This window comes from Talaromyces amestolkiae (assembly GCF_001896365.1).
Source record: "Talaromyces amestolkiae strain CIB chromosome Unknown scaffold15.1, whole genome shotgun sequence".
NCBI classification, from domain to species: Eukaryota; Fungi; Ascomycota; class Eurotiomycetes; order Eurotiales; family Trichocomaceae; genus Talaromyces; species Talaromyces amestolkiae.
The window spans coordinates 223,878-239,398 of record NW_024468051.1 but is presented as its reverse complement, the minus strand read 5'-3'; the positions used below and the strand labels follow the sequence as shown (position 1 = coordinate 239,398).

The window sequence follows — 15,521 nt, the reverse complement described above, 5'->3', positions numbered from 1 at the left end:
AGACATCGTGTTATTATTACTGTAATCAGAAGATAAATAGAGGTGTTGTATAGTACTATGAATAAGATACGAAGTTTTTCTGTTCAACATTTGATAACAATCCCCTAGATGAGATCGACGTGTCAGCGGCGTAGCGACTGGACCCCACATCCGCTGCGACTTCAAAAAAAAAGGTCACCCCGCAATGCAGCTTGACTCATTCAACCTCTCCATACACCATCATTTCAACCAGTTCCACTGTCGCAACAGTAGTGGAGTGATCATTGGAGTCGCGTATTTCTAACAATTGGAATTGCGCTCATCTGATCACCATGGCAGAGCCCGGAGCCGAGACGGTACTTCCTATCCGTGAAGGAGAAGGCGTGAAGAAGGCCGCTGCAGAACAAGAGATCAACCCTTGGGACGTGCAGGCTGCAATCGACGAGCATGGAAATGCTCTCGCATTTGACTACGAAGCTATCTCAAAGTACGTCCACCTCGAAGTCATCGCCCGGCGAAAGCGACGAAGAACCTAATACTGACGGAACTATAGAAAGTGGGCGACGAAACTTATCGACGACGAGCTTCTCCAACGATTCGAGCGTCTTACGGGCCACAAACCACACCGCTGGTTAAGACGAGGGCTTTTCTTCTCCCATCGCGATTTCGACAGGATCCTTGACAGATATGAGTCTGGGGAACCTTTCTTCATGTACACTGGACGGGGTCCTTCGAGTGATGCGCTACATCTGGGACATACAATCCCTTTTTCCTTTACGAAGTGGCTGCAAGATGTGTTTGATGTTCCTTTAGGTATGTGGCTGGAAGGTTGTGGTGATTTGCAGTTTTAACTAACAGTGCCTTAGTTATTCAGCTTACAGGTGAGACCGGACACTGTTCCGATGATCTGCTCGCGTCACCTCAGCTCGTATACTGACTTCGAAAAGATGACGAAAAGGCTCTCTTCAAGGAGAAGCTCACATTCGAAGATACTTACAAATTCGGTCTACAAAACGCCAAGGATATCATCGCACAAGGCTTTGATCCCAAGAAAACATTTATCTTCAGCAATCTGGAATATATGGGTGGCCCATTCTTGATGAATACCTGGGAGTTCGCCAAATTGGTCACATTCAACCAAGTGCGAGGAGCCTTTGGATTCAACGAGAGGTCAGACCAATTTATTGCATGCCTTGAATGATGCGAAGTGATCTAACGTCTTGTGTAGCACCAACATCGGACGAATCATGTTCCCGTCAGTACAGTGGTAAGTCTCTACCACCATTCAGGTAATCGATATGTTACTCACGTGTCGTACCAGTGTGGCTGCATTTGCGACGTCGTTCCCCGAAATCTGGTCCGATCCGCCTGCAAAGGACCGAACAAAGGCAATCGCGAAGATTCCCGTCTTGATTCCTATGGCGATTGACCAGGACCCTTATTTCCGACTTGTACGAGAAAACGCTCACCGCATGCGATTCCCCTCGCCAAAGCCCGCATTGATACACTCCAAGTTCCTCACTGCTCTGCAAGGCGCTGGCGGTAAGATGAGCGCCAGTGACCCCAAGTAAGTATGTCCACAGAATGGTTCGTATCGTTACGGCTTCTGATATTCGAAACAGTTCTGCAATCTTTATGTCGGATACACCGAACCAGATTAAGGTGAGTTTGGCAACATGCTATGTTCGATCGGATGCGGACGTTGTAAGCTGACTTCGACCCTAGAACAAAATCAACAAACACGCGTTCAGCGGTGGACGAGAGACTCTGGAAGAGCATCGAGAATTAGGCGGTATTCCGGAGATTGACGTCGCATTTCAATGTTCGTATTACCTATATTCAACTGTTAATATTGTCAGCCTGGTCACATTCAACTAACGCTAGGAAATGACAGATATCTCATACTTTGAAGAAGACGACGAAAAACTCAAGGACATCGAGAACAGCTACCGACGCGGAGAGCTACTCACCGGGGAATTGAAAAAGATGGCCATCGAACTGATCCAGCAGTACGTCAAGGAATTCCAAGAGCGAAGGAAAGAGGTCTCGGACGAAATCTTGAAACAATTCATGACACCTCGTAAACTGGAATGGAAGGGAAACCCCAATCCGAAACCGAAGGAGACTGCCAAAAAGGAGAAGGAAGCCAAGTCGGAGAAGAAGTGACTTGAAGAAGGGCAGGAGTACATAGTAATTAGGTCATGTTACCTACTACGCAGTCTAGTTCTACAGATTAAGATGAAAATGAAATCTCAGAGAACGGGTTTGCGTCAGTATCGGCACTCGAGAATGTGGGACCTGTATGTTGGTGTAGCGAATTCGACAATCACTCTATTTTGCGTATATGAAAGGATATGACTAGGGTTTCTTCAGCCTCACCGGACGTCTAGACTTTCAAGTCCATCGTCGCGTCAATCCTACTCTCAACGTTCAACACAAGCATGACGCTTGACCGAGCCCAGCAGCCAAACAACAAACATTACCAAAGTAGGTCTGAGTAGCCTCCCTAGCTGTGTACGGTAGTGAGTATGTAAATGTCATAGGAACGACCGAAAACATGAAAGCTCCCTGTGTCCATCATTTGAATTTGGGACCTCCCGAGAATCCTCCGCGCCCGTTTCGCTAACTCCAGACCGGCTAGTACTATTGACTCTACGAGATCAAAAGAGAGGAGCCGCTCAAGAGACGGGCTACTTCCTGAACGATCGTACTTAGGTGGTACGTATGCACTTTCAAGCATAATTTCCGAGGTAGCACCCAGTGCGCCAACCCAACTGCTAACGACGATCTGCCATGGGCCATCATTTATGCAAACTTAGACATTTTCCAGAAACGTGGAGTTTGAGAAACGAAAAAAAGAATAAAACGGGCAAAAAAGCATAAACAAACTTTCCTAGAAACTTCTGAAATTCAATATTCATGCACTAAAGCAAAACAACGTGGGTAACGTATGTCATGCACGGAGCTGAGGTACAAATCAGTCATAGTGTGTCCTCCGTAAGTACTATGTAAGAATCACTCGGCAATGTGGAGGAAACGGTTCCTTCGACCTTGAACTATAGTTCTGTGTCCTTATTGCGGATGTACGAGCGTAAATATTACTGAAACTAATACAACGACCTTGTTGGACTTTGTTGGAAGGTAAAAAAAGAAACTATACTCCGAGCTAGGCGGAGAATAGATTGGGTGGTGATAATCTAGTCATATTGCAATGTATTATGCTTCCAGGTTCACTTACATGGCGTAATTAATTGACTTGGAGCTTGCGAACTATTGATTCAGATATGTATGAACCAACAAATCTGCACAGTAGAGTTCATGCCACTTCATACCTAGCCATATTCCAAACAGATGTTCTCAATCAATAGTCAATAGCCATAACCGTACCTAGGGTCGCTTACACGAAGCGAAAAGCCAAATAAAGTGAGGTGCGGGAATGGTATCTAGGCTCGAAATCCTTCTGTTCCACGTGTGGAATGTTCAGTGTTGGGACTATTAACCAAGTTGGGTACTCCGTGAAGAATCAGAAATGGATCTGAGTTAGGGTTATCTGGCGTCTGAGACTAGGGCACATAATCTTAAATCAGTCCCGAGGGAATGGGCACATTGCAACGCTCTCTGGGTCGGCATTGTTAGTGATGCCTGCTACTATAATCGCGATCATTAATGCAATAAATGATTAATTATTGCGATTGACTTTCGGTTCCTGGCATAGTTTAGGTACGGATAGCAGATTTCGTGGGATTCGAAATAAATTGTTCAATCGTTGTTGGTTAGGAAATTAAAGTAATTTAAGATGGAGATGCCGCGGAACATTCCATCCGAGTTGGCACAGGAGTCAGGAACGCAGGGTTTCGCATGTGATAAAATCGGATCTCGATGTCAAGAGCGAGTCTGGGGACAACCATAAACCAAAACTCAGACCTGTGGCCGGGGACATCTGTTCAGTGCTAGGATACTTTTAGTACTACTACGTACCACTAGTTCTCACTCGTTTCACGTTCAGACTACTTGGGTCCCTATTTGACCAGGAACCATGACCAGATAGCTGAAGTATCTGTTGGTTCATGCTTCGGAAAGAGGAGAGTTTGCTGTAGTTGAAGAGCTCAAACTGTTGGTTTGAAATATGTACCGGTATGCCTGGCTCCACGGGTTCACATAATTCGATGGTCTCATTGATATCTCGCAAATTTGTTTTTTGAAATTTGAAATTAGAATTTCAAATCGATTTAAGATCTGCGATGATGAAGGGCTGACCGATCGTACACACACAATTCTTACTGGTAAAGGGAAGTTACTTATGTTGCTTAATAAAGCGGAACGCCAACAAAACATGACTGTGGAAATTCAATCCACTGCAATTCAACTTCAGCTGCGCCGCACGCACTCCGAAAGTTTAGACACGGGTGGGTGTCCACACCGTCGCGTATCTGGAGAGGTTGCCGACGCGATCGATCTCTTGTCGGTTTTTATCAACGATACACCGCAGTGAGCGGCACAAATATTAAGGAGCGAATAAATCTTGAAGGCGAAAAGTCGGTCATGTTCTAATACCGCGCACGCGGATTCGTCAAATCGAGATTGTTGCGAGTTTTATGCGACATTGATACATGTATCCAATCGCATCTTCGAAATAGCAATGTGTTTAACTTCACGCGATGCACCTTCATTTCACAGCCTAGACTGCGGTCGCGTCCTCGGTATGCACGCCCTAGCAAATAATTTGACCCGCGTACTGTGATGATAGATTGTCCATCAATAAGAACCTTGGCCTATCTCAATGTAGTGGCGTGTCGTAGTTCAGACCTTTAGAATCTTGACAAACTAATTTTTTGACTCGGCAGTCGAGTTAAGCCCCAATCCAGTCCTGAGATGAGGGATGGAGGTGAATTTATTCTGGTTCACATCAAACCTGCTGGGATCAACGTTTCTCGCCATGGATACTCGCAACAAAGCATTTTCTGAAACAACTCCGCATTTCCGGGAGGTCGCTTCCATTGGCTCCGGCAGAAGGGAGGAAGCTTGAAGCATTAGGCGGTTTCTTCGTCACAACTTACTCAAAAGAGAGACAAAGCCCTCATTGTTGCCAAATTGGTCAGGTCGCTGGCACGGTCCAAGTAACAAAAATAAGCATACATTGCATTGCATCGTCTTTGGAGTAAAATGCTCCATCGAATGCACCCAAGTGGAGCTAAACAGGCCGACGGTCCAATGGGCTAAAGGACAACAAATGGAAGACGTTGATCTGGACGAGAGCATGCTTACGGAGTTTTATCACTCGAGTTAGACACGGTACGGAGCTTCGCATCTGATCCGGTTAGCATGGGTCTTGACTCTTGACCAAACCAACGCCCCCATACTCTGCGCTTTGCCTTGTATGGGAAAGACGCCGCAAGTGGCCGGGACGGCGTGGAATAGGATCATAGGGAGACGGTAAGACCTCTTCAGGAAGATCCCTGTTAGCGCCATGTAGAGCACGTTCGTGACAACTTACAAGCGTTCCTTTGTCATGGAACTGTGGACTGGAGGACGAAAGGACAAGCAAGAAGATCCGGAGTCGCCGGCGGATGGTGTGTGTTCGTCTATCGGTGGAGAGATGTTCCATGCAAGAGAGATGCTCGTAAAGACTCCATCACATCACGCATAAAGGAGAGAGACGCTGAAATTAAGGACGCGAAAAGTGATTGTTGACAAAGACAAAAATCATTTAGGCAGGTGGAGGCGCTAAGTTGGATGGAGAGACGGTAGTCGCGCACCTGCCACCCGCAGCGGACCCGCGCACCTTCCTGAACAGCCTAGACTGAGTAGACTGCAGACTGAGACTCCTTCCCCGTGCTTCCCGACTCCGTCTCGCTCCTCTTACAAGAACACTAGTTACACTACTCCATCTCTTCACTCTTCAGCCGTCACCACGCCTGGCACGCCAAGATCAAAGTATGTAATTGACATGGCTGAGAGACACGCTTACTAAGTTGCTACTTCGTAGCTTGCCCGGCTATAACTCGGAGAAATTGCTCGGCTAGATCCCAGCGTCTGCTATCCTCTCGCGGCCTGTATGACGACGTCAATATGGAAACCTAGGCGTATCGCTCTATCGGTTCGAATGCCTCGTCTCTAGGCTAAACCTCCACCGAGTCTAACCTGTAGTAGACGTCACTCCCATTCACAGCGCGCTCGCGATATCTGATGCACCCGAAACTCTCGAGTCGCGCACCGCTCGTCGTGCCAATAGCCATGCAGCGGAAAAAAAAAGCAAACCGACAGAAATTAGCCGGCGCCGCCCATCACTCCTTCATGCAAGCAGCAAATGTGAAACAACGTCTGGTCATTGGACGACTTCGCACAGTTGACTCGCATGGCAGGACAGCGACGGTCCACCTCTAACGGCGCCAAGAAGCCAGAGCGGACGAGCATATTTCCCGGCCGTTGACTACCGCAGTAGCGTCGCTGTTTTGCTCCAACGGCACCCCTGCAGCTCTCTGCGACGGAGCCGTCTGTGACCTATCTACTGTCGAGGATGGCGTGGTGTGTGTCCACCTGTCCAGCAACCCATGCGAATCATGAATGGCTGGTGTATGGGACTAACCTGTTTAGCTGCCCTTGACTTCGTCACCAGCCAACTTCCAATCAAGCTGCTTCCAGCTAAGCAACTGTTGCCTGGATTCGGTTTCGGAACCTCCCGTATGGAGCACACCGTAATTATTTGCCTTTTATTATTGTTGGCATTAAGTTTCTTGAAAGTCAGACCCCATCACCAAACTCTGATTCAACCATGATCCCGGCATGTGATGCTACCGAGGATGGACTAGACGGTAGCTCTCCCCAGCGCCGGGGTCCACACGGAAAGTCGTACACTTGAGGAATAATGATCTCTCCACCTCCAGCATTCCTAGGCCAAAAGCATACCAAATAGTGGTAACAAAATAGCTGGCATGTCAAGCGGAATATTGGAATAGGAGCCGTACACGTGCGAAGCTACGAGCGGAAATCACTGTGGAGACGAAGGAAATTCGAGGACATTAGGTGTCGAACGGTCCAGATACAGCATCAAGGGAAGACCGCTCGAAATGCCAGACAAGAAGCAGCAGAATGCGACATGCAGACATAGTGATCCAGAGACAGCAAGCTATCAAGGACGATACCTACTCTGCTCATAGTGCTCCTGCTGCTGTCGAAACGTTTTTCTACTAGAAGACCCACCTGTCAACTTTTTAGGCTGTCAGACTTCTCTATTTTGGGTTTGGCTCACAGAATTGGCGCAGATACTAGCCCGTCTCCTTCATTTCGCAGCTACTTGCAGGGTGCAACTGCAGTCCACTCTCGGACTGCGCATTTACGATTAGGGACAAGACAACCTGCTTTCGCCTTAGCTCGGTCTTGTTGACCCGAGCACGTACTCTGTACGATAATTCTTTGTCCAATGCCTAGAGCACCTTAAAATCTTCACTGCTCATGTATTGGCCTACCGATGACCAGCGGAAAGGATTTTCATCCTGTCTATCTAATCGAGGACGCATCTTCCTTATTGCTTGCCAACCCTGTTATTCTGTCTCCCATTTGAGCCGGAGTCCACATCCCCGTTAACACACCAATCACGACTCCACCTTCCGACTCAGCCAGAGTCGATCGCTGTCATATTCTTGAAATAACAATGAGTAATGATTCCCACCTATCTCGCTGACAGGAGTAAGCCTCACATACCTGATCGCAGTAACCACACCATTGGAAATCCTTCTTCATCTCCCCCTTTTCTTTAATTCATGCTTCGACAACGTCAGCTCAGCTTAGCGGTTTCCATAGAGACTCGAGTCAAGTATAAGTTGCATTGAGCGACCCGGACCAGCGATCGTTAGAGCTCATTGGATGATCTCAACAGTCTACTCACACCGTTTCCTCGGTCTGTCGGCATCCTTTGAACAAGCGCACTGAGCTACAGCTTCATTCTTCTCAGACAAGCTCTCTCTCCCTCTTACCGGCGAACTGACAATTGGGTCGCAATAAAACGAAACCCCGTTTATTGTTTACCATGAAGAAAGCGTGACGGGAAACCTTAACACCATCCTCCTATACTTCACCTACTTCCATATTGGTTTAGCGCTGTCTTCAGGGCGGGGTCTCGACCTTTTATGCTTAATATCTGCAAGGACAGTTTCCGTCTTCAATAATAACAATAATATTCCTTCCGCTTAGAAGACCAGCCCTGCGAATCAGACGCGGATAGTAAACAACAACACAACAACACAACATCAAACCACCATATCATTCGATCAAAAGGCCCTGTTCATCTGGCGCGAACAACGAACAAATCTTTTCATCTTTTCTTCCTAGTGATTATTTGGAATTTTACGAGGCCTGCCAGAGCTTCTCCAAGCTCTAGCAGGTCCTAGGGTGAAAGCCGCGACGCTGGCGGATCCGTATCGAAGTTATTCGCTTGACTACTCCTCACAAGACCATAGCAAGTCCCAAGAAAAACCCGGTTTGCTTGTCTACCACTCAAGCCAGCCGCAGGTCGTGCACCATGGGGCCCCTACCGACATGCCATATGTGCCCCGTGGTGCGCAGCAACCTCAACAACACCAGCAGCATCACCATCACGTCGGCTCTCCAGCTCTGAGGGAAGCAGGAGGTCTCCAAGATGTCCACCATCAGCCATTACTTCTCAACCCACATCAAATGGTTCCTTCTCCGATGTCTTCCCATTATGGCTCCAATCCGCTTCATTTCCAAGCTCAGCGTACCAACAAACGACCTAGACTAGACGGGGCCGACGGCAACGAGGATGATCATCGATTGGACCTCCATCTTGGAATGCTCAAACCGGACTCCCATACAGAAGGTACTCCGTCGCCAGACATGATGTTATCGGCCCATGGAGACCAACAGCGAGCGGGGCCACACTCTTTTGCGCTGCCACCGCCTATACACCAACAACAATCGCAACAACACCATCATCATCGATTACCAAATCAAGCAGTCATGCATACGATGCAACAAACCGGTGGTGATGTTAATTCGACTTCTGTGCCTTCAGGGCTCCCCAGCGTGGTAGGACAAGCAGGCATGCCTGATCCGGCGCCTCGCCCACGTGGGCCAAAGCTTAAATTCACTCCGGAGGAAGACGCGTTGTTGGTGGAATTGAAAGAGCACAAGAACTTGACTTGGAAGCAAATATCCGACTTCTTCCCAGGAAGAACCAGTGGGACTCTACAAGTGCGATACTGTACCAAATTGAAAGCCAAAGACACGGTTTGGACAGACGAAATGGTAATCGGATCTTCTCTTTGCAGAATTGGTCTCCTATGACTGACAGTTTCAACTACAGGTCCAACGATTACGGAACGCGATCCAGGATTATGAGAATGACCGCTGGCGGATCATAGCAGGCAAAGTCGGGCACGGTTTTACACCAGCAGCCTGTCGAGAAAAAGCAACGGAGTTATAATCAGCCAATCTTATTTTACAAAGATACGATCAAGTTGTCCACGAGGATCCTCGACAATACACTACGAATTATTGTTTCAAGATGCTTAATGAAGAAGCCCCGAATCACAACCGAGAAGGGTGTGACTACTTTATGTCTTTCTTCTTCTCTCTTTTCTTGTTTCCTGCTTTGGCCATGGAGTTTTTTGCTCTTTATGTGCGTTTTCATGCTAGATTACTACTTCTGTGCTGGTCTCTTTTGTGTACTTGGATGGGGAAAATCGCTGGTTGTTTCTGAGGAAATCTTCATGTCTCTCTCTTTACTTTTTCTTTCCTTTTCGCAGCATAGGGGTTTAAATTCCTCTCCTTTATACCTTCTGGTTAGGGTGATATAGCATCAAGGGCATTGCGTGTTGTTTACGAGGCTGTGAGGGCGTAATAGCATGCGATGAATGAATCCTTTGATTACTCTTTCCGATTATCTATCCAAACTGCGTGCCTCGATTATGCCATTTGTGCATTTCTCGACCTGGGACTATCAATCGACGTGTGAGTTGATGGCCTCGACTCAAATCTATCGTGCTTCAAACCTGATCTGATCATAGAGAAATATCAAAGGCCAGCCGAGAATACTAAAATTCAGGTTTGCTTTTTGCTTTTTATTGGCCTGACATGGAACTGCGTTGTGCTGCTCAGCCTTGCCCCTCCATGCCTGCCGATTTTAGCGTTCAGGATCAAAGCCTCGCTCCACAGCTGTTTGTCGTTCCTTAAATTCCATCTTGTAAACTTCCTGATTTGATATCTTACGAAGTTAAATTAAGGCCTCATTAGGATTGACTGCATAAGCGACATTTCCTGCCAGTGATCAACAATGGACCCAGTGTCTGCTGTCAGTTTCGCGGCCACCATACTCACCGTTGTCGACTTCTCATGGAACCTTGTCAAGGGCTTTTATCAAATCCATCAATCTGTGACGGGGACGGCCACTGATGATGCGAGATTAAGTACAGTCCTAGACGACCTACGAAAAGTCACAGACACTCTGCAGCACAATGCAGCAGGGGACAGCCCTCACCTTGAAGATTTACGGCAACTCGCCGCCGGCTGTGCTGAGGTCTCTCAAGAGTTGTCATTGATAGTCGAGAAACTCAGAAGGAAGGAAGGAAACAAGGCGTGGCGCAGTCTCGAGGCAACATGGAAGCATATGCGGAAGGAGAAGGAGGTTGCGGGCATTGAGCAGAGGCTTAACACTTACCGGTTACAACTTCTTCTAAGACTAAACCTTATGATGGGGTAAGACTATGTTCTACCTAACGTCAGATAGTTTTTTTTTTTTAGATTTTGAACTGACTTGCATCGCAGCGAACAACAATCATCAGTCAAAACTCGGCTAGACGAAATTGAAAACAGTGGACTCACTCTGTCAGCAAAAAGCTTAGATAGTCTCACTGACTTGGCTAAGGCCGTTGAAAGCCTGGAGCAGAAGCTGATCAAAGAGCTTTCTGCTTCATGGAGAATGAACGATGACGAGAAAGTAAATTCGTTAGCGGTAATTGGCAGTTCTCTGTCGGCAATACTTTCACAGATAGAGGCCATTCCAAAATTCAACACCCCAGAGGAGTGTATTCTTCGACGGCTTTATTTTTCCTCCATGCATTCTCGCTTGGATACTGTGTCTGAGGCTGAAATGGGTACCTTTGCTTGGCTACTGGAGGATGAAGCGGAGGAGCTGCATCTAGTAAAATCAGGACCAACAAAATTCACCACCAATACAAACAACTCTTCTCCCAAGAGCCAGAACGAGCCGAATGAGCAAGGCACAGATCCAAAGATAGATGAGGAATATGAAGAGGATGAAAATTCCGCGGGGGCAAATCACCCTACTAATAAACCCTCCATCAAGTATTCAGACGAGCAGAGATTGAAGGAAGAAGCTCGCCGGTCTTTCTTGGAGTGGCTCAGATCAGGAGACGGAATCTATCACATCTCTGGTAAAGCTGGTTCTGGAAAATCTACTCTCGTGAAATTTCTCTGTCAAAACCCACGCCTGACCAACGAACTCGAACAGTGGGCTGGGAAGCAAAATCTCGTCTTTGCGAGTTTCTTCTTCTGGGCTTCCGGAGATAGGCTACAAAGATCTTTAGAGGGGTTATACAGATCGCTGCTCTTTGAGATTTTGAGCCAATGTCCTGAGCTTATTGAGACAGTTTTCCCAGAACAGTGGGCGAAAATGAGATCAAACCCTACTAAATGGGTAGGCATGCCGTTGTTGTTTTCTGAGTTGAGACAAGCAATGGAAACCATAACAACTAAATGCAGCTTTGCACATCATCGATTTTTCTTCCTCATCGATGGACTTGACGAATATGAAGGGGATAGCACCGATCACCTCGCGCTGGCTAGAAGTCTCCAGAAATGGTCGTTTTCGGCCGACATGAAAATGTGTGTAAGCAGTCGACCTCACACCGAATTTCTAGATGTCTTTGATAGCAATCTACAGATGCACCTACATCACCTGACACGGGCAGATATTGAACTGTTTACTATGGCAATGTTTGAAAAAGAATCGAACTTCGACAACACAAATGAAGGATGCCGCGAAATTGTTCGAGATATTGTCAATAGCGCTGAAGGTGTCTTTCTGTGGGTTCGCCTTGTAATCCGCTCAGTTCTCGACGGTTTCAGGCATCGATATCCCGTAGCGCACTTGAAGCAAAAGCTTGAAAAGATGCCAAGAGAGCTAGATCTTTTATTTGACAGGATCTTCAACAGCATCGATTCAGGTAACCGGGAGAAATCTGATAAAATGCTTCTTTTGGCTGCTGCTTATCCAAATATTAACGTCCTTATGTTCTCGTGGCTCGATGATCTTGAGGATTCGGACTTTCCCTTCAACACGCCGATTGAAGCATACTCTGACATTGAGATACGAGATCGACACGATGTCGTGCGCCTTCAGTTGGATGGTCTATGCAAAGGCCTACTAGAAATAGCTGGGAATTTACGAGAAATTCCAACTCAAGTAAAAGACATATACTTTGACTACCAAGTCCAATTCTTCCACCGTACCGTGAGAGACTATGTAAACGAACCTGCCAGATATGCAGAAATCGAGGGGCGACTTAGCGATTTTGATGTTGAGGACGCATACCGGCGCCTTCTGCTTGCAGAATTCAGATTTGCTAGGACAACAAAACATTACTTCGAAAGTCAAGCACTGGGACAAACCCAACTGGTCTCGTGCTTCCACGACTTTTTTGAACGAGTTGCAGATCAAGCACCGTTACGATTTTGGAAAGAGTATGATTGGATTCTCGACCATCATCGGCGCCAACCATTCTCCTTTCCGGGGGATACACAAGAAAATCCTGGAGTCATTGCTTGGAGCCAGCGCCTTGAATCACAAGATTGCGGTGGTGCACTATCGGGCGACGATATTTCTTACCTTCATTGGGCAGCATCGTACGACCAACGAGAGTATATAATTGAACAGCTGTTGTCCAATCCTTCATTACTCAACACCACCGACGATGGGCGAAGTCTTCTATTAACAGCTGCTATATCACCATCGAATCATGACTTGGTTCAGGATCTGTTAAAGTGTGGCGCATCCCCAAGACATCAAGTGCCAGTCACTTATCAAGAAGGAGAGACTTTCATCGCGTCAATATGGGCGGTGTTCCTTTTCATTGTGGCTCGAAGAAGCGAGTTAAGGCGGAATAAAGATGTTGAAAAAATGTTCCCGATTATGGAAGAGCTACTAAAGTCCGGTGCTGAAAGCAATGTCTATTTTCTCTTCAAACTCAGAAGCCAGGGTAACCTTGAAAAAGGGCCGGGTCATTCTCAGCCGGACAGTGAAGATGGCATACGGTTCATTACCTTGGAGGATTTAATTTTAAAGGCACGCCCGCCCAACATGGATACTCTTTTAGGATTGATACTGGACACAAAACAGTCTGAGCTGTGGAACGAGACTCTACGAGCATTAAAAACTCTCGTGCTCTGGAACGGAAGCTCTAATGATGTACAATCTCGCTATAAGCGTGCTCGCATTGAAGAAATCGATTCGAATTACGTATTAAAGGGCGTCGATGTTTCGGGGGAAAGCCTGGAGGGAGAATTCAACGTGAAATGGTTTTGAATTCCATGCTAGTGTGAATAGAACAGTATCCAAAAATTGAGATGCTACGACAAATATACAATATTATCATTACTATATCGATGTACAATCGAAATGTAGACGAGATAACAGAGCTTCGACCAATCACAGACCGCGTAATCCGTGACTAAGCGCTCCCTCAATTTTTGCAATCGGAATCGTTTTGAAATGCTCTAAGCCTTTTCAGGAATGGATGACGGGCCGGAGCGATGGGAAACCTCACGCAACTCGCACCTCACCCGATCTCTATTCGAACCTCTCTTTTCGCACCTCTCGCCAATTGCTCTCCGCTCCCACCCACTACCTCTGCAACTTAGTCAGGAGTATTGACATTGGGTATTCTGAAATTACAACAAGCAACAATGTTCGCTACTCGCGCTGCCTCCGCTCTCGCTAAGCGCGCCCCTGTCAGGGCTTTCACCAAAGCTCGTCCTTTCACCTCATCCGTGTCTTGCTGTACGTAACTCTGCTGCTATTCGGGAAAATACATATCTTGATATGCGTCAATTGTGTTTCCGGTGTCAATTGAAACAAGAGGAGGAAATTTTGTGACGTCAAAGTGCGCTGTTTACAAGTCGGTCAGCTAACGGGTGTTTTCTGTGCAGTCGATAACAAGCTCAATGTCCCGGGAAAGATCATCCCATATGAAGGTTCGCCGCCTCCCAGTCCCTCAATCTCTCTATATCGGATCGATCATGGAAACTATCCAGCTCTTCAGACATGAGCCTGTACACATGAACGCAATATCCGAAATATCACCGCCGAAGTGACGTGACCCGAGGCTAACTCAGATCCTTTGATACTATACAGATGTGAAGACCGAAGATGATCTCCTTCCTCCCGGTGGTAAGCCCGGCCAGGTTCCCAGTGATCTCGAGCAGGCTACCGGTCTTGAGCGTTTGGAATTGCTCGGAAAGATGCGGGGCATTGACATGTTCGACATGAGGCCTCTTGATGCTTCCCGCAAGGGTATGTTCATTGTGCCTAGATTGTGTGATGTGAGGAGACTAATGTGACTATAGGAACGTTGGAGGACCCCATCCTCGTCAACGGAGCTGGTGACGAGCAATATGCCGGTTGCACTGGCTACCCTGCCGACTCCCACATTGTCAACTGGTTGACTGTAAGCTTGTCTTTTGACACAATTTCATGCGGCAAGCATTGCTAACAACAGTCAAAGGTCTCCCGTGAGCGCCCCATTGAGCGCTGCCTCGAGTGCGGCAACGTTGTCAAGCTCAACTACGTCGGTCCTCAGACCGATGCCCATGCCCGTAAGCCCATTCCACAACATCATCCTCCATCCAAACGCTAATGACACTTGGAAATCTAGATGACGATCACGGCCACGGCCACCACGCCCCCTACGAGGAGCCCAAGACTTTCGCAGACTACGTCAAGCCCGAATACTGGTACCGATAGATTCACCAACCCTTTCCATACAATATATCTTAAAGGCAGACCTTTTTTCATAATCTCGAAATGGTCTTCTTGACTGGTTTAGAGTTGCGTTGAACATATCAAGGACTAAGTTTGCGAAAAACACACAGACAAGACAATTATCTTTTTATATATTTCCTTTGTTTCTGTTTTTGTTTTACCTTATCTGTTCAACAAAACTTTTGTAGTATAGTCGAGCGAGGGGATGAAGAATAGAGCAGATCGTTTTTAGATTTTTTATCGCTGGAGAACATGAATAGATATAAAAACGTTTGACTAGGATGCATGTGACTTTCTCTGTCGATGAATTTCATGAGGGTCACGAGTTGATGACATCGCATTGCTACGATCTACCTAGGTAGTCGCCGTTACTTAGGAGAATATCGAATGATACCTAGGTACCGCGTCGAAAGTACATGGATCACCAGATGGGCTAGAAGCAAGCAGGCATTAGACTGTCTACTTAGGTACAAAGTCGAGTGTTGAGACTTGGAATGAAATAAATGATCGAAACTCCTCTTAACGC

The 15,521-nt window shown here is 46.9% G+C and overlaps 4 protein-coding genes across 4 annotated transcripts; all 4 read left to right on the top strand.

The window, feature by feature from the left end:
• Positions 1-311: 311 nt before the first annotated feature.
• Positions 312-2,145, top strand: BHQ10_007324 (uncharacterized protein; the record flags this gene model as incomplete). Its single annotated transcript, XM_040880007.1, has 9 exons — positions 312-466; positions 533-792; positions 846-860; positions 927-1,149; positions 1,208-1,246; positions 1,301-1,546; positions 1,602-1,641; positions 1,705-1,801; positions 1,874-2,145. The coding sequence occupies 9 exons, from the start codon at positions 312-314 to the stop codon at positions 2,143-2,145; spliced, it is 1,347 nt and encodes a 448-aa protein (XP_040735827.1).
• Positions 2,146-8,514: 6,369 nt separating this feature from the next.
• BHQ10_007323 (uncharacterized protein) lies at positions 8,515-9,421 on the top strand (the record flags this gene model as incomplete). Its single annotated transcript, XM_040880006.1, has 2 exons — positions 8,515-9,243; positions 9,302-9,421. 2 exons carry the CDS (start codon positions 8,515-8,517, stop codon positions 9,419-9,421), a joined length of 849 nt encoding a protein of 282 aa, XP_040735826.1.
• An 849-nt stretch (positions 9,422-10,270) lies between these two features.
• On the top strand, positions 10,271-13,540 carry BHQ10_007322 (uncharacterized protein; the record flags this gene model as incomplete). The annotated part of the gene is made up of 2 exons (XM_040880005.1): positions 10,271-10,692; positions 10,762-13,540. The coding sequence occupies 2 exons, from the start codon at positions 10,271-10,273 to the stop codon at positions 13,538-13,540; spliced, it is 3,201 nt and encodes a 1,066-aa protein (XP_040735825.1).
• Positions 13,541-13,920: 380 nt separating this feature from the next.
• Positions 13,921-14,977, top strand: BHQ10_007321 (uncharacterized protein; the record flags this gene model as incomplete). The annotated part of the gene is made up of 6 exons (XM_040880004.1): positions 13,921-14,014; positions 14,164-14,208; positions 14,369-14,527; positions 14,581-14,681; positions 14,739-14,829; positions 14,889-14,977. The coding sequence occupies 6 exons, from the start codon at positions 13,921-13,923 to the stop codon at positions 14,975-14,977; spliced, it is 579 nt and encodes a 192-aa protein (XP_040735824.1).
• Between the last annotated feature and the right edge of the window lie 544 nt (positions 14,978-15,521).